At 39.7% G+C, this 27,995-nt stretch overlaps 1 protein-coding gene across 4 annotated transcripts in view; it reads right to left on the bottom strand.

Annotated features, from left to right (window-relative positions):
* NRP1 (neuropilin 1) overlaps positions 1–27,995 on the bottom strand; it is a 139,340-nt gene that overhangs the window by 58,356 nt on the left and 52,989 nt on the right. For all 4 annotated transcript variants that reach the window (XM_058681519.1, XM_058681522.1, XM_058681521.1 and 1 more), the window contains exons 3-6: positions 24,662–24,843; positions 18,444–18,671; positions 12,092–12,247; positions 9,362–9,528 (exon numbers count right to left, since the gene is read on the bottom strand). In XM_058681519.1, coding sequence (XP_058537502.1) covers positions 9,362–9,528; positions 12,092–12,247; positions 18,444–18,671; positions 24,662–24,843 — 733 coding nt within the window. The remainder of the gene's footprint in view (positions 1–9,361; positions 9,529–12,091; positions 12,248–18,443; positions 18,672–24,661; positions 24,844–27,995) is intronic.

The raw sequence follows: 27,995 nt of genomic DNA, 5'->3' as shown, positions 1-27,995 counted from the left end.
TATCTGTCTCTCTTGTAGGTCAGCATCCCAAATTGTTATTGTGATGCTGATCAAAATTGCCTTTTTGATGCAGAGCTTTCAAATGGTGCATTAAATGAGAAATATAAGAGGGTCTGGAATGTCCATCTGCATCCAGGCTTTGGAATTTGCAGGGTGTACCTTTTCCATCTTTGGAGGAGGTTGCTGTGAACGTGCTAGGTAAGTTTTAAACTGTGGGTTGTGCCAATTCTGAAGAACACACATTTTTTGCTCCAGGGCTTTCAAATTACAATATGAAAGTTATTTAAAGCTTAGGAGTTCGTGTGTTACATTACACGCTGCATAAACGTAGCCATTGCTCCTAAATGCGAACATTAATGCACTCAGTAAAAGGTACAATTATTACCGCCGGGACAGAAATCAACAAACCCCACCAAAGGAATTTCTTAAAACTGCTATCATAAAATCTGTGCATGTTATGGATTTCATTAACATTTTACTCCCTGAGGATTCCCAATTGTATAATAACAGAAGTTCTTTAAATTTTAAGTACCACAGACAGGAACAGCCTTTCACCCAAAACAGATGTGAAACCATCAACCTTGCCTTCTTATTGGTCCACAGATATGAAACTGGTTGGAATTGATAGCTCTTAATGTGTTGTTGTTTAGGTTACAAAATTGGAAACTTAATAGTATTTTTCCCATGAAAAGATAAGTTAATAAGCAATAGACAAGTTTTTCAAACACAGCTCCTTACTCTTGATTACCATGGAAGTGAAAACACACACACACACACACACACACACACACACACACACACACGTTTGATTTACATACTGCAAAAAAATTAAAATACGTTGGCAAAGGTCAGTGACACATAATGTCCAGGTGTGGAGGGGCTCATTTCAGTCTTATTTTTCCTATATCTTGTCAACAATGACTTGTGATTTTATCCTTGTGTTTCCTTTTCATAATCCAATCCTTATCAGTGCATTTTGAGACCCAAGCTACAGTATTTTGAAATCACATCTGTATTTATTTAGCTAAAAACAGTTCACGTTTAAAAGCTAAAAATAGTGAAGCTTAAGATAAATAAACCAGGAGGTTTATGATGCTGTTTTCCTGCATAAGGTAAACAGATGCATCTGTATTTTTGGAAAACAAAAGAGCTACGGTTCTATTCAAATGATTATCTATGATAAGCAATTGAAATGTGACAAAAAACAGCCAAACAACCAGTTTACCTTTCCTTTGTGATCAACCTTATTAATGGTGATTACCCTTATTATTTAAAAAATGACTTGATTAGGACTTGGGGCATCTTCTATACCGATGGTTTTCAATGGAGGGGGATTTTTGTCCCCAGTAGGACATTGTACAATACCTACAGACATTTTTGGCTGTCATAATTGAGGTGTGTGTGTGTGTGTGTTTGTGTGTGGTGTGTGTGTGTGTGTGTGTGTGTGTGTGTGTTACTGACTTCTAGTGGGTGGAGGCCAGAGGTACTGCTAGATATCTTACAATGCACAGATAGCCTCCACAATAAAGAGTTATCTAATCTAGGGGAGCATGGGCAACTCAGTTGGTTAAGCATCCGACTTTGGCTCAGGTCATGATCTCACGGTTCATGAGTTCAAGCCCTGCATCGGGCTCTGTGCTCCAAGCCTGGAGCCTGCTTCGGATTCTGCCCCTCCCTGCTCATGCTCTTTCTCTCTCTCCCTCTCTCTCTCTCTCTCTCTGTCTGTCAAAAATAAATAAACATTAAAAAAATTAAAGAATTATCTAATCTAAAACATCAGTATTGTTTAGACCAAGAAACTCTGGTCGGGACAGAGTCCAGTCATTGGCCAAAGGTAAAGCTTTGGCAATGACTGCTCAATTTGATAGACATCCTTTACCAATCAGTAACTAAGCAGGAATATGCTGGGACTTAAATGTGCTTACCTGGTCTTCACGATGTCACCTTCAAGAAGGACCCAAATTCATGTTTGCACAGTATTACAACTGAGTAGCAACAAAGAAGGGGCAGCAAGGATGCTAAGATTCTAGTCCAGGGTCATTAACTTGCTATGTGGTCTTGGAAATCACTTAACCTCTTAACTCAAGCAAAATAAGGAATTTAGATAAAATGATGTTTGCATCTGCTTTTAGCCTTATACTTAAAGCTGAGCTATCCTGGAAAGAAAACAATTCTCCTCTAGAATATAACTATGAATATTGGTTCCAAATAGACATAAAACAATTAAGAAACCAAAACCATAAACAAATGAAATGTGTGTGGTATGCAAATTAATCTATGTGAAGTGTAGTTCTACCTGAATAGTTGTGTTTTTTTTCAATATTGTCTTTCCAGCGATTTCATCATAAAAATCTAAGAGGTTTCTTTAAATGTCACACATTTTCTTTGGGGTGTGTTGACATGAAATACTAATTAGCAAAATCATTTGACTGATTTAAAACTGAATTAAGTGGTTGATTTGATCAAAACAGTTAAAATGATCTTGGTATTTTGTAGATGACAAAACAGTCAGGTAAAAATATCTTAAATAATTATGCCACACGTTTATTCCATGTTCCCCAAATCATAACCTCCTTTAATGCAGCAACAAGTTCTGACTTTAACCCATCCCTGTACATGTTTTCTGTAAGTATTTCCTTCAAATGACTTTCAACAACTTGAGAAAACAACGTACAAGAGAAAGCAAAGGAAAAGTTCCTCCAGAGAGGAATTTTGGGAACAGAGACTTCCTGGGTGGAACCTAGTCAGAGAAAACAGCCCTGTGATAGGATGTAAAGCATTCATTTTATCAGGAAGTAGAGGTCCCTGCAGAAACAGGGTAAGATAATGAAAGACTTATCTTGGGGGAATTTTTTTAAAGCAATTTTTCTCCCTTCCAGATCAATGTTTTAGCTAAAACAGCATATTAATATTAGTTGCACCACAGACACACACACACACACACACACACACACACACACAGGCAGCACACCTGGGGAATAAACATTCAGTCAAACAGCTAAATTTTCCCTAAATTTGCCAACACTATATTTTACATGTCTCATTCCACATTTGGGTAACCCAGTGAGCTATTTTTCTCAGTTCTCTAGTTACACATTTATAAAGGATCATTTTATTGCGATTCCAGCAATTTACTAATGATCTGAATGACATAATGTACCCTCTAAAGTGTCTGGTTTATAAGCAGACCGTTTACAGTCAGGATAACGTGGCTCAATATATGTTCTGGACCAGTCAATTCGGCAAATGGAACCAATTATGAATACAGCATTACAGATTATAAACCTGCTAAAAACTAGCAATTGTATGAAAATGTCAAAAACTATTTCATCCACGATACCTGTTCCATACTCAACACATTATTATGAGAACAAAAGATTTTTCCAGAAATTTTAGAAGAAAATTATACATGAAGTCTGTTAAAATAAATGATATTCTAAGGCTTTACGATAAATGATTTCAGTTTCTATCCTAATTTTGGGAGACAAGTAACTTTAAAGATAAAAACAAGGATTCCAAATAAATTCTTTTAACTGAATGAGGAGCACTAACTTTTCCCACCTAAGATTTCCTAAACATGTGTAATAATTCCATGTCTCAGAGGGAATATTTCCAAGAATTCATGAGTTACTTCATTCCATTTGTTACTATTCCAATACAGGGCATCCAGCTGGCCCCTTCTTAGCTCCTGAAATCAAGCCCATGCCTTTAAATTGCCTTTTGTCTCCATTATCAGCAAGTCATAACTGTTAATTCCATGTTTTAATGATGACTGAGCCACTCTGGAAGTTGCTGGTAGCTCCAACTCACAGCCCTGGAGAGATGTTGGGAAGCCTTTGGGCAATAAGCCAGGAAGGACCTCCTGGCCTAGAGGAAAGACCCTTGGCCTGGGGATTATAGGAACTTGGCTATTTGAATGACTGTCTCTCCTCCAGGACCTGTGGGGCCTTACGACCTCACCGGACTTTGTGGTTTTCCTCTGTAGAGTCGGCGTGAGAGAATTGCTCAGTTTACTGCATTTGAGAATTTGAGAGTGTAAGGTGAAAAACTCACAGTTCGAATGGCCACAGAGCTATGGAAAAGCCAGCTGCACGCTGGGCCTGGGTCATGTCCAGCCACAAGTGGTGACTCACCAGCTACTGTCTGCCTTCATGATCTCTCTGTGCCTACTGACTCCATTCTCATGTGTGAGAAAGGAAGTCCACTTCCATTGTGTAAGCCCGATTTTCCCCACAAGTTGCATCTTTTCTGCAAGTTGGGACTCATGAACCATTTAACTTCTTTGAGCCTCTGTTTTCTCACATGAAGTTGAGGATGTAAATCTTTGGCCTATTTAACTTACATTCTAAGACTAAACTGGGATGTGTACAAAAAGGTGCTTTAAAAAAGGAAAAGTAGGGAGCCTGGGTGGCTTAGTCGGTTGAGCAGCTGACTCTTGACTTCAGCTCACTTCAAGATCCCAGGGTCGTGGGATCAAGCCCTGCATCAGGCTCCACACTGAACATGGAGCCTGCTTCAGATTCTCTTTCTCTTTCCCTCTGCCCCTCTCTGCCACTTGCATTTTCTCTTTCTCTCTCTCTCAAAATAAAATAAAATTAAAGATAAATAAATAAAAGAAAAAAGAAAAAGTGCAATAGGAACATAAAGTTTTGTTGTTAGAGCGTGTCTTACAATTAATTTTATTATTTATTTATTTAAATTTTTGAGAGAAAGAATGAGAGTGCAAGTGGGGGGAGGGACAGAGGGACAGAGAGAATCCCTAGCACGTTCCATGCCTAGAGCATAGCCCAACACAGTGCTTGATCTCAAAACCATGAGATCATGACCTGAGCCAAAATGAAGAGTCGGACGCTTAATCGACTGAGCCACCCAGCACCCCAATCTTATAACTAATTTTAAAATCCACAAAACAACCCTAAGGCCTGGCCTGATCAGTTTCACATGTTGAACATTAACAAGGGCATTTACTTTCTTTGACACTATGATTGTAAGTGAGTGAACACGACTGAGGGTGTGTGGTGTGTGGTATTGTGGGTGTGTAATGACTCAGTTCAGATTACCTCCTTTCCACACTAAGGCCTTTTGTTGCTGATGTCTGCTTTCAAAGTTCCCTCAGTTAGAAAATGTGGAATATTATCCAACAGGAACATACATAAGGCAAAAGGAAAATATAGAATCAAGCCTCCTCATAAAGTTAGTGCTAGCTCCTCTCTTCTGGAACTTTCCTTCTCCTCATTCCTCAGAATGAACATCTGTACTAGTAAATAGAGAGAGGTAGCGGAGAGAGAAGACGATTTTGCTCTGGGGGCTCAGTGATGTATTCTCAGAGCTACAGAGTATCTTTGTGGAGGCTTCTTTCTTCTGTGTGATTAATCCATAAAAGGGCTGATTTACCAAACCAAACAGGATGGGGTTTAGGAGCCAGCGCTTTCACTTTCTGCTTCTCTGGGATAAGTGACAGCATAAATAATCTAGTACCCAAAAATTTTCCCACAAAAGACAATGCCCCCAAATTTGGAGAAGAGTGGAGTTTCAGCCTGAGTCGGTTTATCAAGCAATTCTATTTCTAAACTCACTGGAGGGTGTGGTAATCGATTAGTCCCTGGTGCCATTTTATTTCTTCGGATCAACAAAGGTCATATCCCATCTAGGCATTATATCTCTTGCCTTTTTTTCCCCTCGTCTCCTGGCATTTTAATCAGGGAAAAGTCACAGTTGTTTTGAGGAGAGCGCTCCCAAGAGCTTTAATTAAAGCCAGAAGGATAAATCTGTTTACAGTGTGGTGAACACTATCATTAATAAAACATTGAAATAATTAACGAATTAAATTCTGCTTTGTGTGTGAATGACTACACTTAGGATCCATGAGAACACGTTTCCGGAGCAGACAGTATGCTACGCACTTAGTATGCACAGAGGAGAAGAAAGCCCAAGACTGCATTTCTCTGAGATTCACAGTATCATGAACTGCGACAGCTTGAATGGAGAAGGCTACCATACCTTTATTTTACAGGGAAGAAATTCAGCTTCAATGAGGTTAATGGCTTGGGCTCTGATGATATGCTTGAAAATTAAGAATTTTTATAACACCACTGATATATGGAGTCTTTACTTTGAATCCTTTATTGTTTAACCAGAAACAAAAGGAAGAAAAAGACTAAATGAATAATAAGATAAGCAGCTCCAAGAAACAGGACAGAGTGGAATACTCTGAAAAACATGGGCAAATTTCAAAGTGTGATTAAACTCTGCTGTTGACCATTAGGAGGTTTTAGCTGCTCAGGATATGAAGTGGCCTTTTGAGCAGGATGTGACCATGTGCAAAGCTTCGAGTGGGGACTTCCCTTATGCCCCTTCCCACTAAATTGCCTCTTGCCTCTTGACTTGTTTTTAAGCTTTCTGGCAGACAACAGATCTCACAGGAAGCACCAATGTAGACGTTCATACCCACGGTTAACGACGCATTGTTTTTTTTATGTCACTCAGTAATTTCCTAGAGAAAACAATGGCAACCAAAGACTGTTCCTGTCTTGAAGGAAAGTCAGCTTCCAACACTGCCTTATTAATTTAACACATGCAAGTGTTTGTTCTTGTTGCTACAGCAACATGTTTTGTGGGGTATATCTCATGCAAAATGTGAAAAAGCAGAAAAAGAAAACAAATACCAACCGCATACTGATGTGCATATAAATAGAAATGTCTGTGCGCTAATGCTCCTGTGATTGGAGGTACGCGCCTCTTGCCCTCAGCCTCAATTATGCTTTACTTGGTGGTTAATGTAAAACATTTACCCAATGAAAACAACAAGCCAACCACTTCCAAGGAGTTTCTGAAAACCTGGAAACATACAAAATTATTCATAATTAGGTGATGGGTGAATGATAAGAGCTCCCATCATGAGGGAAAAGATACAACAAACATGTAAATGAGTCCAGTGAGCTCCAGAAGGAGCAAAAGATAATCTTACCTCAAGGTGAACTGATGCTGAGTCTCTCTGACATTCATCGTCCATAGGGATGGAGGCATAAGGGCATTGAATGCTAGATTTAGAAAGAGTAAGCACTCAACTCATCTCCGTGTGTCCTCTCACAAGGAAAGACATGAAGGGAATTATGTCCCAAGATATACCTGAATTCATATGAAAGGTAACAAATGATAAAGACAGAGGAGACTGAAGTGTAAAGAAGCAGGTGTTGGGAGTTTGGCAGACCCTGATTCCAAGCCCGGTCATTCACTGTGATCTTGGGCATTTACTAATCTCTCCGAACCTCAGGGTCCTCCTTTGTAAAATGAGGATAATAGCACCTCCTTCACAGAATTACTGTGAGGATGAAATACAAATATGTCAAGTACTCAGCAGAAGTGGGGCCCCATAGTAAACCCTCAATAAATGGTAACTATTCTATGAATGGCACAATTGTCATTCATGCTGTTCACCAAATTTCTAGCTCTCCTCCATCCAGCATGAAGTGAATTGCTACCCCTCAGAAGCTAAGTGTGGCCATGGGAGGTGCTTTGGCAATGAAAATGGGTGAAAGCGCTCTTTGAGGGGACCATAAGAGTTAGCACAATGGCTGTGCTCTCTTTTTCCCTTTGCTTGCTTGGTGACCAGCAATATTTGAGATGACAGCTGTCCCCTCTGTCCAGGTCCTGGTGTTAGAAGATGTGGAACAGACCCCCAGCTGACCGATGGAGAGTAGCTTGAGTAATAAGTAAACCTTGTTTGAGAGATTTTGGTTACGTAGCTTCTCCTAACCATTGCTTTCTATGCTTTGATAGAAAGAGTCGGACCATTTCAGATTTTTTTTTTCCTTTTGCCTAGCTCCTGAGAAGGATGAAAATCCTGTCTTGTTGACAAATGCTTTGTGAGAGCCCATCTTGTCTCAATGTTTCTACTGACACAGAATTGTCTTGCACAGAAGAATTGCTACAGTTGCAATTTCAGAAGTCTTGCAAGCCCAACACTGTCCCTAAATTATTGAGCACTCTCCACATTACCAAGAATAGGACCACGTTACCATGCAAACATGCTTAGCACTGCAAAATGCAAGCTTTCCTCTGGAGACACGTCTGCCAATCATACTGAACTGCCTGTTGGCTTGGGGATGTGAAAAAACAAGCTACCAAGAGCTATTTTGACATAGGCAAATTCATTTAACTTCTGACTTAATCTAGAGCTGGATTCAGCAATCCTTAGGTAAAAATCTCATCTTTTCTCACCGTCTACACATTTCTCAGTGTTATCATTTAGAGGTTAGCAGGAGTTCAGTCTCCTGTAATAGGCCATTTCACTTTAAGTGTATGTTAAACTAATATTGACCTTTACAAAGTAAAACAAAATCTGGGATTTGTGCTCAAAAGACTGAAACAGCAATGAATATAGAAAGTAGGGGATTAATCATCTTGCTTTTTTTCTTGCTTAGAAACTCTCTCTGGGAATTAGTCATTTTTATATATCTTGCAATGTATGTAAGACAAGCTTTGCCTACTCTATGAAAATGAAGCCTGTATCCTTCAGCAAATAACTTTTTATAATTTGCCCACAGTTTAACCCACACAGCCAGATACCCAATGTTTCATTTGACAGTGGGTGAAAAACTCAAGAACATGAGCATCAGGTCTTGAGTGGGCGTATCCAGACATCAAGGTTGGCCAGGCTGAGGTATTAGGATTGGTGCCAGGGATGAGTTGGGGCAAGGAAGTCATGGTGCAGAAGAGGAGAGTCTGTCAGGGATGTAAGGGTAATGGTAAGGAAGGGGGTATCAGGGCAAAGGGAGGGAAGGTCATAATAAGGATACAAATGTGTCCATTTCAGACATACATGTGTATATACACAGCCCACAAAGACCAGTGCCCTTGATCTGCTCCCACTGCTTTCTTGCGCATGTGCTATGTACACTTGTATGGAAAAGCAAACCTCAGCTCCTTTCTTTCCTTCTTCTACTCTGAACAAACAAATAAGAAGCCTTGTACTTTGATATAACTATTTCATGCAAGTCTACTGGTTGAGCCAATATATTTCATCAAGGAAATAAAAAATCTGTTGAAGGAGAAAGTATATGAATATAAAATGTGTAGTTGTTAGGAAAAATCAGATCTTTTAGTTGTTACCAAAGTGAGACAACTGAACTGGGAATTCTCTGAAGAGTTAAAAAAAAAAAAAAGAATTTTAAGGACATCAACCAGGCCTGCTTTTCTTAGACTGCAGTGACCTGATGGTTCTGCAGGGTGATGCCACTTGGTGCCCATTCCTTTTGTCTTCTCACCTGCAGGCATCAGGCATTGCACTGCTTTTTTTCAACACCTTTTCTAGATGACCAAAATCTTCCACCCTAAAGATGCCACGTCTCCTGCTACATACCTGTATCCACTCTCTGTAGGAATCTTCTCCGGGAGTCCACCCATTCTCAGGGTAGTTGAGGCGAGAGCGTTCTGCAGACCAGTTAGTGCTATACTGGGAAGAAGCTGTGATTTGGTCAGAATGAATCTCCCCTGATTCCATGCCCAGAGCTTCCATACATTTGAAATCTAGAGGGGAAAAAATGGCCCAGAGTCATGAAAACATAGGGGACCTGAAAGGCAGATTTCTTTTTATAATCTGGCAAACTAAAACATTCATGTTGACATTCACACAAAATCTTACAGAAGATGACAGAGGGGGACTTATTGAGATGTGGTACTGATACGTGGGAATAAATTCATGGCAGTAATTTTTAAAAACAGGGTTCTGAAGATCTTGTAGTGGATTAATTATTTTCCTAACTGGACCTAGGTTGACAGAAATACTATTAGAAATCTATTAGGGGGTGCTTGGGTGGCTCAGTCAGTTGAGGGTCCCGACTCTTGGTTTTGGCTCAGCTCATGATCTCATGGTTCATGAGTTTAAGCCCCACATCAGACTGTGCTGGCAGTGCAGACCTTGCCTGCAGTTCTGTCTCTGCCCCTCCCCCCACTTGCTCTGACTCTGTTGTTCTCAAAATAAATAAATATACTTTAAAAAAATTACTAGGAAATGATGGCACTTTTGATTTATTTTCAAAGTTCATACGAGTACACACCAAAAGTTTTAGTATTTTCTCTAAGATCCAGTAAAAGTGAAAAAGATTCTATGTCTGTTTATAATCCATATTTGGTGAACAGTAGACCTTAATTCTCTGTCTTTCAGATTTCTTTGTAGTTGGCACCTGGGCCACTTCTCCCTGATTCCCTTTGTTCTCATGCCTCCTGCCCTGGCCTTGTCATGATTATTAATATCATTAGTTTATATTATTAAAACACGAGAGTATCCATCAGAAGTAAACCACAGTATCATATGGTCCCAAGGAGGACCACAGTTTTGCAACATAAAATAATAATGCTCACAATGATGACTATGAATCATGAAAGCATGTATTCCATTAGGCCTCATATACTCAGTGAAACAATGAAATATGACATTGATATGAAATATGACATAGGGAAATAAATAATCAACTTTAAGAAATGTGAATCTAAAAGTACTAACATGGGGAAAAAAAGCTTTAGAGATTAAGGATTCTCAATCATCAAGAAAAATGCCAACTAACCAAACTTGCACATTTTCTGAATTTTCTATCATAATAGATAAAGTTTTATGGCATAGAAGGTTTTCTTTCACTGGTTTCATACTTTTAAGCTTAGATTTGTTATTTGTAATATAGAAATATTTATAGGGGTGCCTGGGTGGCTCAGCTGGTTGAACATCCACCTCTAGATTTCAGCTCAGGTCATGATCTCATGGTTCATGGGATCCAGCCCTGTGTCGCGCTCTGTGCTGACAGCGTGGAATCTGCTTGGGCTTCTCTCTCTCTCTACTTCTGTCTGCTTCTCCCCCATGTTCTCTCTCTCTCTCTCTCTCTCTCTCTCTCCCTCTCTCTCTCTCTCTCTATCTCTCTCAATAAACATTTACAAATATTTATAGACACAAACATATATAAATTAATTAATCAAATTAAGCACAAATAAGATCCTGAAATTTAATTGGCCTTTTCATTTTCCAGTAAGATCTGGTAGAAAAGATGTTAGCATATCTATGGGGCACCTGGGTGGCTCAGTTGGTTAAGTGTCTGACTTTGGCTTAGGCCATGATCTCATCATTCGTGAGTTTGAGCCCCACATCAGGCTCTGTGCTGACAGTTCAGAGCCTTAAGCCTGCTTCAGATTCTGTCTCCCTCTCTCTGCCCTTCTGCTCATGCTCTGTTGGTCTGTCTCTCTCAAAGATAAATAAAGCTTAAAAAAAAAAAAAAAGAGTGGGATGCCCAACCAGCTGAGCCACCCAGGGCACCCATCTGACAAATATTTAAAAGAAAAAAAAAAAAAGATACTAGTATATCTGCAGGAAAGGTCTCCAAACAGTCCCTGTCCTCTTCCCTATGTTACTTTACAACCTGGCAGCTAGACCTGATGAAATACACAATTTATTCATTGTTCTTTCTGGTGTTTTCCTTGGGCCCTTAAAAGAGCTGGACACCACATAAACTTTGAAGAAGGGTTGAGTTAGTTGAGCATTTTAATAAGATGTGAAACATAGTACTTCCTCTTTCTTTTGTGGAAAGCTATAATTGAAATTAAAACATGCTTCTTTTACACGAATATCCACTTTTATTCACCTAAAAACAAAAAACAAATGGCTTCCATTGGTGTCTTCACAAACCAATCCACCAGGTGTCATCTATTCTGTAAGACTGCCTTGTCAATAAACTATGGCGGATTTGTTCCTACCCCTTGTGATCAATGCCTGTCCTTTTATGATTCTCAGCCCAGTACACATTCAAGGGTGCCAGATAGGGTCTGGCTACAGTTCGTTGTTTCAGGACACTGTTTTGCCATTTCCCACTTTCTCCCATAATTTCAGAGGCTCACAAGCAGCCTTCTCATCCACAATTTCCTTAAGAAAGCACACCAAACAGTTCTTCCTATTGATATCCATAAAAACCATTTAAAAGAGAAAAATAAATATTTGACATTCCAATTCACAAACCATTTCTTTAGTGTTTCATGTGGCCACAGATGTGTGAGGAGGAATAACATGGAGTATTTACCACAGGGCTTTGCGGGGTGAATAAATACTGACCTTCTGAGACACTACTCTGCAAAACACTGTAGTTTGCTGAGAAGCCTTCTTTTGCGATTGCACTGTCAGTATAAAAAACCATGGAGAGAATGCCCGAGGAGGAACGGATTCGACCTGGTGTCTTCTGTCCACAGTAACGCCCGATGTGAGGACCAACTAGAAAGGGAGAAATGCAGAGAACATTAAAGTATCTTTTGTTCCACCACAGATGCAAGAATAACCATTTGCAAACATGGGTCCCGGCAGAACCCAGAAGTGTTTTCTTACCCAAAGCAAGTCTTCCCTGGTTAATTGGTTCACTGTGAACATATTGGATCAGGTTTGTGGAGAGGGATTTAAAGTGTGCTTAGAAGGGCAATAACAGGCATATAACCTCATTCCCCACTGAGCAGGATTGTTTTCAGGAACAGAATCAAAATGCTTGCTTCATCTGCAGTGAATGAGATTTGGGCTGTCAAGTGTCACCTTGACATTCATCTCCAGGATCAAACTGCACACACTGCCCAGTGCTGAAAGATTCCAGCTAGGCTGTGATCACCAAGGGTTCTGGAAGCTGCCTTACTCACTTCCCCCCCCCGCCCCCCCATGAGGAGATCCAGGGAACTGGTCCCGGATGCAACCAGACCAGTGCCAGGAATCTGATTCAACATTGAGTAACCCCAATTTCCTTCTTCATTCCATCTTTTAGTTCTGGAGCCTTATTATGATGAACATCACAGACAGGGCTCTATCTAATGGATAATTTATAATTGTAACAATTTAAAAAAATTAGAAGCTACAGACACCAATAATTTATACGTAATAATAAGTTGTAAACAAAATGAAAAGAAAATGCATCTGACTTTTCTGTTTTTTTTCTCTCCCAAACTTAAGAGACATGACCACATTGCACTTAGGTCCTGTGGCTAAAAGATGGCCCAAAGGAGCCATTTGACTGTGCATGTCAGGAAAAAAAGTAGTACCTGGGGCAGTGAAAAATTGGGAACACTGATTAATTTGTGATATGTCAAACTGCAACTGGGCTTAAACTGGCCACCCCTTTGTTGAAGTGCTTTTAGATAAACCTTGGCAGTTAGTAATTGCAACTTGCCACATAGATAGTGCACAAGCCCTCTGGGCTTGGAGAATCTCTCCAATTCCCTGTCCAGATCATCAGCAAGGAAAAAAAAAATCCCCTTTTCTCTAGTTTTTTTTTTTTTTTTTTTTTTTTTTTTTTCCATTGCACATATGGTAAAAACATAGCAGATGGTTTGGGCTTAGAAGGACAATCTGGTGTGGACCATTTTCCCCTCCAAGAAATCCATGGTTCTCTGCATTTCAACTAAGAGTTATTGCTTTGTTCAAGGAAGCACAGTGGGTGGACCCCTCTCTGGAAGGATGGGCCTACAGAAGGGACTTGGTGTGCCAAGGCCCGTGTGTGGAGCTTGGATGCAGAAAGCAGCTGATGAAGACTAGAAGCAGCTTCCAATGTGATTGGAAAAGTGAGTCTCATAAGAACTGATCTCCCTGGAGCCTCACCTACCCACTGAGTTCCTAGTAGGCAGCTGGCTAGTCCAAGCACCCCGCTTTTCGGAGTGCTCAGATCCTTGGCTGACAGGTTTTCAGCTCTTGGCTGGCCCTCTTAAAACAAAGCAAAACTAAAACTACAACTAAACCAAAGTGTTTCCACATTCGAGTTAGTGAAAAATGGTTACTTCGAATATCTGATAACTTCTCCATGCATTCATAGTAATTGATGTGATTGAATTTAAAGAGTTTTCTCTACTGTAACTCCTCATTCTCCAGCAACCAACCATTGTGTGTGTGTGTGTGTGTGTGTGTGTGTGTGTGTGTAGCCTGCTTTATTATGAAGAAAACAAGGACCCTGGCCCATTAGGGGAATTGATACAGATTATCTACAGGGCATGCCATGGTCATGAACAGGGACTCTGTTATGGGAAGAAAATGTTGTTCTATCAGGTTTCCCAGTTGGCAGAAGAGAGTATCTCAGGAGATGAAACTCGCAGTTTTGTTTCTCTTGAGCTTTAATCTGAGCCTCAGCTTCTTCTACAAGTGCTAGTCCTTTGGCAGATTTTCATCATTCTGAACGAATTCAACACTTTTTTCTTCCCTATGGAGCACAAAGTTGCCCATGACATATGCATGATAACACCGAGCTAGAGCCATAAACTCCGGTCTTTCCTTTCCTTGAAAAGAATCCCATTTCTGATTTACAATCTTAATGAGAGGCCTAGAGTCCATTCGTAGGTTCTCACTTTTTCCCCTCATTTAAATTCCATTATTGTGGTTTCATAACTTTCTTTTTCTTTAGCTTGTGGGCAAACATTTACAGCCTTAGTCCTTGGAGCCGGTCTCTGATCACCACAGCCATTGACCCGCCAAGAATACAAGTGCACAAGGGAAGCCACACTCAACCCCTTAAGCTCTGGCTGCAGATTCTCCACCCTCCCCCCACCACTCCATTCCTCTGGGGAGCGGGGAGGGGGAGTCTCTTTGAAAGAGCAAACAGAAGAGAACTTGTCTAATGCAGACTCATAATTTAGAGAGTCTCCATGACTCACTGGTTTATAATGTTTAAGACATGCCGGGTAAATCTGCCTTCTGTCCTTTAGAACCTTGCCCCCGGATAGCAGTGTGCAACTCTCTTTAGGAGCCCTCAAGATATGAGAGTGAAAAGGCTTTTTCGACTATAAGACAAAGAAGTATTGAATTTTCCTGAACAACAGCAAGAACTTAGCCTAGCAAGCTAATGCAATATTGATCTGAGCAAGAGTGGGCACAGTACTTATCTATCTCATGCATGTGCTCATTTGTGTATTTACATGAACACAGCTATTGGATTTCCTCTTTCCGTTAGGCCAAGGAGATGAATGGAAACCCACAAAAACAGAAGTGGAACTCAGCAATTGCATTACTGAAGAATTTAAGTAAGCAATATGTGCTAAACAATCTCTTGGGGGGACAGTAGGTGCATAGTGACCATATCTTTCCAGGTGTGAAGGCAATAAAGTATTTGTGCTATTTAAAATATATAACTGCAACTGGGAATGGCATTACCCTGTTATTTGTATTTTTCCATTAATTTCTCCAATAATTAATCTCTCCAATCTCTCACCTCAGAATGAGACAGTTTGGTCTCCTGTTCCCTTTCTATGGTGGGGGGCAAAAAAATAAAGGCAGCAATCTGCTATAAAGACAGACTTTCAAAAGGAGGCATTCTGAATAACTAAACAAAAAAGGTAATCACTTCAAAAAAGTACAAAATAGACCAGGTATTGTTTTCCTACAATAATAAACTTTTTGTTGGAGAATATCTGGACTTGGCAACTTTTCCCCAGAAAAAAAAAAATTGCACATTTATGTCATTTACATTTTGGAATGTTTATAATTTTATGTTTATATCATTTCTATTTTAGAAGTTTAATTTTATTGTATTTTTTATTTTTAAATGTTTTTATTTGTTTTTAAGAGAGACAGACAGCATATGAGCGGGGGAGGGGCAGAGAGAGAGAGGGAAACACAGAATCCAAAGCGGGCTCCAGGCTCTGAGCTGTCAGCACAGAGCCCAGTGCAGGGCTTGAACCCACGGACTGTGAGACCATGACCTGAGCTGAAGTTGGACGTTTAACCCACTGAGCCACCCAGGCGGCCCAGAAGTTAATTTTAATATAAACAGTAAGTCAATAAAATCCAAACAGAGCTCAATCTAGCGTTCATGAAACTTACTCCTCAAATAGTTGATAGTTTTTGGAATGTAGGTAACGACAGCAGCTAAAGCCTGGGGGGAGAGTTGACTTCATGTGTGCCCATGTGGTGTGAGCTAAGCATTCGTGTTTGGCTCCAGAATTCAGCACAAACATTTGCAATATCCACCAGGGCCGGGCAGTGTGCTCAGCTCATGGCTCACAAACCATATGTAAACTTCCACCAATTACTACAGAGTCGCTACTTCTGAATCCATGGAGCTTAAGGAGTGATAGACAGAGATGTGTGATTCACAACAATGCATACCTCGACTTGAGTTTGGGAGTAAACTGCTTTTCTTCAAAGTCAATCCTATTCAATGGGTAGCTTTCAATTACATAGTCACCTAATTCAATGTGTATGATAAAAGGCAACATAAAATCACTTGATGGTTAAAAGCCTTCAGCGCCTTCTGGTTGTTGTTTTTGGAAGGGATATCAAAGAGTAAAAGCAATTTTTCTGGCAAGGGACTGTATGTGTTGAACTACTATAACAAAAATGTTTCTAGTGCCACTGACAAACCCAGGAGGGGAAGTCTGTCATTTTTGCCTAAAAAGGAGAGAGCTGTTATGCTGGTGTAGGCTGGACAAGGCTAGGTAAATTTTAACAAATATACAAACACAGTTTCCATATTCCAAGGCCAGTTTTCTCTGGGAATAAGTCAAGTGCATCGTAGTTTAAAACATTAGTGAATTGCAAGGCTGATAACTCTTATTGTTAATTGTTCTTCGCTTCAACTCAGTGATTTTCTAGAGCCAGAAAATTACTACTTTGAAAAACCCTTGACACTAATAACAATGTGCTTCTTTCTGAAAGTATTCTAAATAAGTTGGTTGATTGGACCTCCTTTTCAAATGTCAATTTAAATGTAAGTTCTAGAATGGAAGGCTGCAAATTTGGGTTGTGAACAAATAAACCCATTATTAAATGTTCCAACTATTATTACAATACTGTTATAATATTGTTTTCCTAATTATCAGATTGAATACTTAGAAATCAATCAGCACTCTGTTTGGGCAAATCTCATTACTTAATGAAGAGTTTCGATAAGATCATCATAACCCTATTTATATAGTAAAAGAGCAAAGACGAAACTACACCAATGATAACTCACCCACTTACTGCAATGACAATATAAGCTTTCTCTAAACCCAGTTTATCTCCATTGCTGTTTACTGTTGAGGAACATAGCTAAATTGAATTACGCTGAGAATTTTAATGTCATTTCAAAGGCAAAGGCAATCTCTTTCACATGATGCTTGCCCTTCATTTACAATTTAATATTTATTTAAATATTCTTTCCTCCAGCCTGATCATAATATCTGACTCTATTTTATAGGTGGTTACATATTTCTAACTGCATGATTCGTAAGAACTTCCAAGTTGCCCTTTCTGATCTGTGTAGAGTGTGTTCTCTAGAGAAATCTTAATATTAAACCAGACTAAACACAAGACAAGCAATGCAGCTGCAACAAATTATTTGATATTATCTCCCTCTTTTCAGGATTTGGGTGTGTATTTTTGCCATTCACCTTCTAATTCACAAGGATAGAAATGGAAAACTTTCATCTAGCTGTCCACATGGCCACCCCCCTGCCCCCTACCTCCTTCAAATCTTTGCTAAAATGACATTTTTGTAATAAGGCCGAACCTGACCACCTTATTTAAAATTTCAACCTAAATATCCCCGTCTCTTAACCCTAGTACTTTTCATGCCTTTGCTCTACTCTACTTTCCTTTCTTTCATTTTTGTTGTTGTTGTTGTTTACAGAAGTTCTCACTTTTTGCATTCCAAGGACAGAATTCTTTCATCTGTAAGTGTATTGTTTATTGTCCAATGGCCCCTGGCAGAATCGAAACTCCGGTTGGGGGGGTGGGGGTGGGGGGCAGGGCAGCCATCTTTGATTGTTCTGTTACTAAGTAGCTAGACCAGTGCCTGGTACATGGCAGGTATTCAGTAAATATATTTTAAAATGTAGGATAAATTTAGATGATAAAAACAGTGTATACAGATGATGTGTTGAGATGATTCAAATTGCCAAAGATAAAAATTCCCTAGGGAGGAGATAAGGAATCTGTCTAAATTAGGAATGTCCAAACATCCTCTTTCTTTTTCTAAATTTCTAAATTTTTGGTAACCGCATAATGGATGCCATTTCACCCTTAAAATTGTATCAAGTACTTAACCTCTCTGGTCTTTAGTCTCTGCATTTGTCAAGTGAATTGTTTGACTTAACTGATCTCTTCAGGTCTGTGAATTAATGACCAGTAGGCAGGTCAATGAAATGAGGCAAATACTTTAGTCAGGAAAACCATGTGTTGGTCCTAATTCTATCACAAAAATAGTTATGAGACCATGTATAATCATTCATGGCCCCAGTTTCCTTACCTATAAATTGAAGAAATTAGACTAGATAATTACTGTCTTTTGAGCTCAAATATTTCATCACTACTCTTCATAAAGAGAGTTACCATTTTGCTTTGTTTTATCTCCTCCTTCTGAACTATTTTTTTAAAAAATGATGCATGTATCATGACACTTGTAAAAGGATCTCAGTGCCCTTCCCCCAGATTCTCCCCTTTTGGGGATGCTTCCTGCCCTTCTTACCATCAGGGAATCCATCCCAGATTTCTAGCCGGTCATAGCGACAGAACATCCCCCCTGGAGGGTTTGAGTCAAGCTCCAGGTCAAAGCTTTCAAATTCCAGGATAATCTCTGACATCTTTGGTGCAAAGATAATATAAGTGCATTCAAGGCTGTTGGGATATTTTTCAGGGAATCCTGGGGACTTTATCACTCCACTAGGTGCTGTGTAATTCTGAGAACATTCAGGACCTAGAAGCAAAAGAAAAGAAAGAGCAAAGTGAAAATCCCACTCACACAACTTCACCAACAAATAACCTGGGTAAAGGCAGCATATCTTTCTAAAAAAAGCTCACGATTATAGTCACTTTCCAAATCACTCATTACTCAGCCTTACTATAGGAGTGATAGGTATGGAAAGTCAAGTTCAGATTTATTGTGTTCACCTTAGTTTTCCATTTGTGTGAAGCAATTTAAAAACTTCTGCTGTTGCAGAGAAAAAAAAATGGCAAATATCAAATCATGTGGGAACAATGAATGAGTAAGCTACAGAAATCTCGACAGAGCCCTAGAGAAATAATTATAGCCCCTTCAAGCTTAAATCTTTAAATCTTGAGGCTGACAGCCCTTTATTGGTGAAATAGAACATTTACAAAGGCGAGGGAGAGAATTCAGTGGAGGGAGTTTGGGTTTCAGATTCCTACACCAGTGACTCAGTAACTCTGCCAGATGTGACCTATGCCTCTTTGACAAACTAAATGTGAAAGGTAATTCGTACATGTATCCAGGGTGAGTGACTCATTTTGAGTGGTGTTGACACAGGTGTGCTGGTAAAGTGTGGCTGTTAGTGAGGGCACGATAAACTGTGATTACAGGCCGTGTTGCTAGAAGTCACTTGATATCAATGTTGACATTGTTGCCTTCCCCAATGTATCAGATACAGTGCCATTCTAAAATTATTTTTAACATACATGTGTGGGTGTGTAATGTGTCTATTTATAGTGTATAATTTTAGTGACTATTCAGGGTTTTCAACACTTTACAAATTATGGTAATTGGTAATTTAAATTGGTCAAGCTCATACACACCTATAGTGCAAGCTGACCTTATGACCGTATGAATGACCACAATTTTGATTCATGGCGTCCAGCGGCAAATGGGGTGGTATTCACCACACCATTGAAAGTGGCCCATCTACAAGAATATGAGCACATCAACTTGACCCCTTATCACCATCACCGCTGCTATGATTTTCAAAGGGATCCTAAGGATCTCTGGGAATCAGCAACGACTTGATCCTCTTGAAACTCAAGATCCAACCTGGGAATATTCAATTCAACAATTCTTTCCCTGGGCCATTGTCTCACTGATGGGCACCCTGTGATGGCATGCATGGATTCAGCTCTAATAAGGAGGTTGGTTGAGAGTGTTCTTAACTAAATATTCTCCCACAGAGCCAAGTACTAGAGGCAACACTGTAGGCATCAATACAGATTAAATTAAACCAACAGATCTCTATTTTTAGTGTTTAGAATTGCTACGCTGAATCTCCACCTCAGTGCGTCTGGCAGGCTTTTGAGAAAACAAATCAATTGTTTGCTCTCCATGTACATACTAGATGTTCATGGCACTGGAGACACAGAAGAATAAAAATTACTAGATGTACACAATAAACCTGGCCTTTAGAGGTCTGACTTGTTTAAAATGCTTTCCAAAGCCTTCACAGATGTGGCTCATCCTTCACCATGGTGGCTTCAGATACTCACTTATTTGATTCTGGTTAAAGTTACTAACATGTGACATTTACCATGTCAATTACAGGTAAGAAGATTACAGAATGTGCTGTATCATTTATATTCTGTTTCTAAGTTCATGGGTGGCTTCTAAGATGACAGGGACTTTGCCAATTTAAGACATTAATTTACAAAGACATTATAGTTTACAATTATATATATATATATATATATATATACACACACACACATGTATAAATACACATATATATATATATATATATATATATATATATAATATTGGAATCCCTTTCATTTTATTTTTAAGATGTAGGAACAGTGACCCTGGAGACCTCCAGCTTCCTCCCTGGGGCAGTGCAGGGTGGGGGGGGGTGGATGCTTTTTTAAGATCCTTATAAGGAAAAGCTGACAGTGGGGTTCAATTCAGGTACTAATATTTTTTCCTTCTTAAAAAGGTAAAATTATCCAGGTGAGATCAAGATTTAATAAGAGGAAAAAATGACAGGGATTAAAGGCATACTTTCAAAATCAAATAATTTCAATGCTTTCACTAAGGCTGGCCCAGGTTTGCTAAGGAGTGTGACAAAAACTGGAGAAATTCCATGGAGTAGTAGAAGAGAACTGGGTTGAGCACCAGATCTGTGATCCAGTCCTACTTCTACTGCTAACCTGCTGTGTAAACTTGAGTGGCCTCCTAACCTTCCCAGTCTTCAGATTTTGTATATAACAAATCGGAGGTGGGCTTTAGGATTTGGGAAAAAAAATCCCTTTAAACTTCAAGATTCTGTATTTTCCTACTTGTCCAGTAAACATCAACATTTGTTTTAATATTTTTCCTGTTCACTGTTGCATAGGTTTGCCACTTCCCAAAAACGAGCAAGGCAGGAGTGGGTGAAGGAACTCTGTAGAGAGTACAGAAGCACTAAACAGGAGAGAGGGAGAGCAGCCCCGTGCGTCTAGGCATGAGTGAGCTGCTGCTGTGAGAGGTGACACACGGCATTCGCCAGTGAACACTGTGCTTTTGATTTATTTGTAAGACTTGGAGGACCTTGTGTGGCTGTAAGAATGCCACGCTTCATTGTTAATGACAATAAGGGTACACAATGGTAACAGCTAAGATGGTCTCCTTGGAATTATTATTAAAATCCAGAATCATAACCAAATAACATGTGAAGGGATCAGTCTTGCTCTCAATAAATGCCATGTCTTCCCCACATGGACACGCAAAGAAAATGTCTACAGCTTCTTCCAGCAGTTGAGGCTGGATAACCCAGACCAAGGGAAGGACAGGGGAGGAGTGATAGGTAGTGATGCTTGGGTTTCCTGGAGAAATTGTTTTAGGTGAGTGGGAATAATTTTCAGGTTGATGGCCCAATCTTTCACCATCTAGGAAAACACACATAGAAGGGGAAAGTGAGGGACCTGGGTAGAAAGTTAGGGTGTCCAGGGTGGCTCCAGGAAGCATGGGAAGAGGTGGGGACTGGCTTTGCTGACTGACATTTGCAAAGGTGGCCTTCGAGAAATGCAGCCTTAGGGATGCAGAAATGGCCTAAAATTTCCTTAGAACTGTAATCTAGTGCCAGAAAACCTCAAGGCCAACAGGTGAAAGACTCATTTATTGGTCCAGCTATAATTAGTATAATTTATGTGTTTTGAGGAAACTTGAAATTGCTGCACTCTGGAAGAGGTGGTATGTTTTCAAAAATAAAAAAAGGAGATTCATGGATTCTATAATATCATTAAATGGCTTTTGAGGAAAAAAAATATCCATGAACCTGTATATGTATGCATAAATGTATTCGTTAATGACTTTCTATGAAACACCTGTAAGGACTATAGTATATGCAGTGAGGGGGGGAAAGATGTTTTCTTTGCATTTTTCAGGTGGCACCAATCTAGTTGGGAAATAAAATATGCATATATGAACAAATTTGAAAATATTAAGAAGCATAATGGTTAGTGAAACATACTTGGATATATGTGTATATACATAATATGCATTACGTGTATATTGTGTGTATGTGTGTGTGCACGTGCATGTGTAGAGGACAAGTTGGGTATATGCATAGGAAAAAAAAAGTAGAATTAAAAAAAGCTTTTGAGAAGAAGAAAGAAAAGAGCCAGAGCCAGGCTTCCATGGAGGTTAAGGGATATAAACTGATAGAGAGCGAAGGCTCTGAAAGCTAATGGCACCAGCTTCATCCATAAGCATTGTTTGCTGAACACATCTTTGGTGACAGGCACTGGCTACATGTTCCTCATGTTTTCATCTCAACTTATCTTCTCAATAAACCTGTGTCGGATACTACTATCCATTTACCAGATGAGGAATCCAAGTCTCTGAACATTCAGATTGATAGTCAGAGGCAGAATTAAACTTCACATTCAGGTTTGCTGGACATTACCCAGTGCACTATCCGAGGCAGGAAACCAGGTGTGGATCTGTGGGATTTGAAGCTGGAGAAGGTTGGGAGTACTTGATGTCAAGCCTTAAGCTTGACCCAATGGGACATTGAGGTTTGACCCAATAGGTGATGGACACCTGCCATAGGCATTTGGAGGACAGTGGCTTGATGACTGTTTGAGAAGCTGTGTGTAGCATGAGAAAACATAGGGAGAACCCAAATTGGGCCTATTCAGTTAATGTAGTGAATGCAGAAAGGCAGCATGACTCTTGGAGGCTTTTGGATGTAAATTCAAAAGAACTAGAAGCCATATTGGACGTAGAGAGGCAAGAAGAGAGAGAAAAAATAAGGCTTCAAGTTTCAAAGGTGGTGTTGGAGATCAGGATAAGGAAATTACAGTACCTCTGAGGAAATGGAAGTATAGGGGGCTGAGTTCATTAGGAAGGAATATGAAGAATTCTCAATGATTTAGTTATAGATCTCTCTCTCTCTCTCTCCTCTTTCAACTATCTTCAGATCTTCGAGAAACACTGAAAATGAAAGGCTACTCCTAAATTCCTTTCTGACACCTTATTTTCTTTTATAGTGCCATATGCCGGTAAGTGAGCAAATGTACATACGTGTGTGTGTGTGTGTGTGTCCATATACATACATGTACAATATGATTTCTACAACAGGTCAAACAGCTTTCAACACAAGAAAATATGTATATATGTAATCAGCTGTACATACTGAAGTCATATGTATACTATTATTTATTCAAATGTTTGCAGAATTGTTTCTATCTATCCATACTTGTATGGGGCAATGGCAGATTTCTTTGAAATTTTAAGAAGTTGTACCTATGTTCCTAGAAACTCCTAATGACTCCTATTTGTTATTCTCAGTTGCCGCTGAGACTCTGTAATTGATGTAACTAGATTTTTTTCTATTAAAAAAAGCTCCTATTCTAGGACAGTACACTCAAATCTTAAGCTTCTGTCCCTGGATTGGAACTCCCACCCACCACATTACTGCCAACCTAAAAAGGAAGGTTAAATTTAACACATTAAAGGAATCTACCAGCTGTTGTGAAAAAGAGTGACATCTGGATAAAGATACATTGTTTATCAATTGACTGATATGTGCATTCAATTCTTCAAGGCTGGGAGACTAGGAATTGTCAGATTCTATCCATCTCAATATATACCATTTGAACAGAAGATTACTACTAAGTGATTATATTGTAGAGGGAGAAAGATCTTTATTTCCTAAAGGGAATGGCATTTAAAGCTTTACTGTTTTGTTTCCTCCAAGAGGCTCTTTCTCCAACTATTCCTCTTCTTAACAGACATTAATAGAAAGCCTCTTCTTCCTTCAGCAGCTTTAGAAACTCTAACACCAGTAGACTGCTTTCCCTTTCCTGGGAAATACTAGTTTTGAATTTTGTAATGAAATAAAGGGAACAGGATGTATGTACATGGCTTTAAGATAAAGGAGACTCACACATTTTGAATGAAAGAAATAAAACTTCAAGAGAAGATCACACTTATTTTTGAAGAAAGATAAGAATAAATGCTCTTAGAGAGTTTTACAGAATATATACCCTATAAACACTGGTCACCACATTAAAATGATGCAATTTTGAGTCCTGAAATACTTTAAAAATATTTTTTAAAGTTTATTTATTTATGAGAGAGAGAGAGAGAGAGAGAGCGCACGCGCGTGCTCACAAGTTGGGGAGGGGCAGAGAGGAGAGACAGAATCTGAAGCAGGCTCCACGCCATCAGCGCAGAGCCTGATGTGCGGCTGAAACTCATGAACTGTGAGATCATGACCTGAGCCGAAACCAAGAGTTGGACCCTCAACCCACAGTGTCACCCAGGTGACCCACTTAAAAAAATCTTTAAACACGACTTCTTCCATACATTGGGTAATTTTCCTTTGTTTAAAGTATTTTCCAACAGTTTTGTAATGGGAATATACAATTTTTTACAAGAAGATCAAAGCATTATGCCTTTGTCTTCTTTTCCCTTTGTCATTCATGGAATCAAACAATGGTAATGAACATTTAGCCACACTTGTTCTGCAGGAAGTCACTCACCTCTCTTGAAAATTTCATAACGTATGGAAAATCCAGCACCATGTGTCTCATAGTCAGAGACAAATTTAATAAAAAGAAATGGCCCTGAAGACACTACAGGGGAAGGAGCAATCTTCCCACAAAACTTTCCCCATAAGCGTCCATTTTCATTGTCTCCATCGATGACCTCCACGTAGTCATACCTAACATAAATACAGGAGACAACAGGTTAGTGACAAATGCCCTTTTAATTTCAGTGATATAGAAGGCAGCATTATCCAGCATAGTCTGTTAGGAAAACAGTGCTATCTGTATTCACCACTGTATTACATGGAGGGATAAAAATCTAGCAAAATGAAATAATCAAAATGGACTACATCATGTCTGTATACATCATCTGGCAACACAGAACTATTAAGAATAATGGTGTCCATTATACTTGCAGACAATGTCAGTTAAAGTAACCAATTAACAAGAAAAAGAAAAATCTCACGAGCACAATTCTCTGTTATTAAATTGTGTTCCTTTGTCTGTGGTGGTGGGGTGTCAATACATAATGCTATGCATTCTTTTCAAACTGTGAAGTTCTTTTATGAATCCAAAATGTCTCCTTGGCTGGAGCTCTCCATGAAAAATACTTTGATTTCTGTGAGCGACTCTCTAAACATATGGCCACAGAATAATAAACAGATTCTTTACTATTTAACTCAATTCTACCAAACTCCAGACTTCTTAGGAAAAACTCTCTCAGTATCCACAGTGGTTAAAACACAGATCATCTTCTCTAAAGCTATACTTGAATTGCAGAACATAATCTCTCCAAAGAAAAAGGTTTATTTAAAAATGGAAAATTACTGTGTTTATACCCACCAGCCTGAATCTTTAAAGGAATATTGTTGCTTGAAAAGGAAATGTGACACACTCCAAGTCACCAAAGTGATGTGATTTTTAAAAAAATCGGGCTTAATAATAATACACTAAGGAGACAAATGGTAAAGGAAGTCACAATAAAATATTATTCTAAATATTGTACTGAGATAACACATATGCTTCTTTACCTCCAAGAGGTGGGGAGCCGTCTCCAACAAACTAGCATTCCCCCTCAAAAATAGGAAGAGTTTTGTTTGTTTGGTGTTACACACTTCTTAGTGCCTTTCCCTTTCCTCTCTTGTTATTTACCAAGTCACCTAGGATCCAGATAATCTGAGCTGTCTTCCATTTTTCTTCTAGAACTGACATGAAAACATTACAGTCCATTCATTTCAAACCTTTATTTTATTTCTGCATTTGACTTGGTTCAAAAGTCCTGGGATATATTAATTTCAGGAATGGCTAGAATATGGCAGTAATATAAACTGTATCTGGCAATTTAAAAGAGATCAAAGTGGGGGAAATCTTCATGATGACCAATGTCATCTTTAACAATCTCTTTTCAAACTGTCCAGGACACATTACTTATGTTTACATAAAGTCTCACGAGGGAACTGCAAAGATGATATCACTAGTTAGAGTGGACAGCTTAAGGCTCTCTAAATTAAAAATGACATTACCTCATCAGTTAAAATTGTGTGCCAGCTTTGTGTATATCAAGAAGAAAATAAAGCTGACATTGATGGAACTAAGCATTAACATATGTGAATTATTGTATTAACTGCATTTCCTTTGCTGCATCTGATGTTTCCAGTAGTAATCATTGGCTGACCCCTCTGCAAAACTATGGACATGCACAGAAGAATTGTTCATTTCTCAATACCTTGGGAGACGCTTTGCATGTTAAAAGAAGATGAAGCAGGAGGGGGAGAAGAAAAAGCGGAGGAGGAGGAGGAGGAGGAGGAAGAAAGCATTATGCTCAAAATCCTTACTGGCCTTTTACACTTAACTGGGGGCAGCTGGAAAGGACACCATCTCTGTATTCATTAAGCCTCCACATTGGCATTTATGTAGTAATTCCTTTTATCTCTACTGCTTCATTGACTAGACAGGTCTGCATGTTTTGCCCCATGTTTGCTTATAATTTAACTGTGGTTTGAACTGTTGGCTATGTTTGGCCTGGTGATGGTGCAATATAGGCTTTTTACTTGAATCTTGACATGGTCTGAATACTAAGTGGCCAAATCTTAGTACATTTTGCTTTCCAGGCACAAATAAGGGAGGTGGGTCAGGCTTTCCTAAGAACTGGGGGCACTTCTGTGAGGAGCCTTTCCTCCCAGGTAGGAGAGAGCTCAGCTAAGATAGTGCCAGTGAGTTGCAACAGGGAAAGAAGCTAGTATTTTAATTCACATATCTTCTAATAGTAAATACCAGGCTCTCCTCTTGGCAACAGTAAAAGCTATTTTTAACAGGAGGAGAGGGATTAGAATCTCTTCCCAGCAAGAGATAAGTCATTGCATCGTTAAGTGCCAATTTTAGGAAATTGAATTATTCGGGGATACAATAGTTACATTTATAAACTGGAAGGCTGCTATCATTTTAGCACTTCCCTTCAAAGCACCATCCAACAGGGCCCCAAAGAGTGTCACAAATAGCAGTTCATGTAAATATTCAGGAGGGTTTATGTGCACAAGTTGCAAAGGGTAGTACTGCCAAGGAAGTTAAGAAAGCAGCTTGCATCTCCCTCTGGAGTTGATACCAGTTCCACTCCATAAGTTTCTTGCTGGCAAACGTGGTGCCAGGAATGCAGCAGGCATGCCAGCAATCCCTCCCTAGAGACTAAATGTGTCACCACAGCAACGCACCCAGCCTGCATTGGCCTGAGGCCCGAGATACTGAGTTTGCAAATTTCGCTCCCCCAGGCGGCTGCACATTGCTCTGTTAGTGCTCCAGTGTGGCAAACGCCGCACTTCTTGGAATGTCAAGATCCCTGGTCATGACGGCGGGGACCTATACAGGTGGAAGCCGGGCCACTTGCTTGACTCTCGTGCTGAACCCACACGCTGGAGAAAAGCCGGAGGAGAACCGGGAACTTTGTCTCAGGAGCTGGGCCCACGCATAGAAGCTAGAGGAGGGGCCAGCAAGCTGACATGCCCATCCGTTTGGAGCCCTGCTCCAGAACATGACTGCTCCAGGTGACAGGGAAGCTGCGTCTGAGTCCAAAGCGCACTGTCTTTCTGTGCAGGGGCCTGGAGGGTCCCAGCCAGGGAAGCCCTTCCTTAAACCTCATCCTGTCCACTTAGCACAGGAATGTAAACGTCACGTGGATTTTTTAAATATTTAGAGGACAACCAACCTCTCCCCCTTTAGGTATCCTGCCACTTTTTTTCTTAACTCTCCTACCTTAATGCATTCCCTTAAGGAGACTGCATTTACTGGGAACTAACTCTTTTACAACTTAAAGACACTTTACCATGGTTCCTGG

The sequence above is a fragment of the Neofelis nebulosa genome, chromosome 8 (genome assembly GCF_028018385.1).
Source record: "Neofelis nebulosa isolate mNeoNeb1 chromosome 8, mNeoNeb1.pri, whole genome shotgun sequence".
NCBI classification, from domain to species: Eukaryota; Metazoa; Chordata; class Mammalia; order Carnivora; family Felidae; genus Neofelis; species Neofelis nebulosa.
Note: the sequence above shows the minus strand (reverse complement) of the source record. Positions and strands in the feature narration are given on the sequence as shown.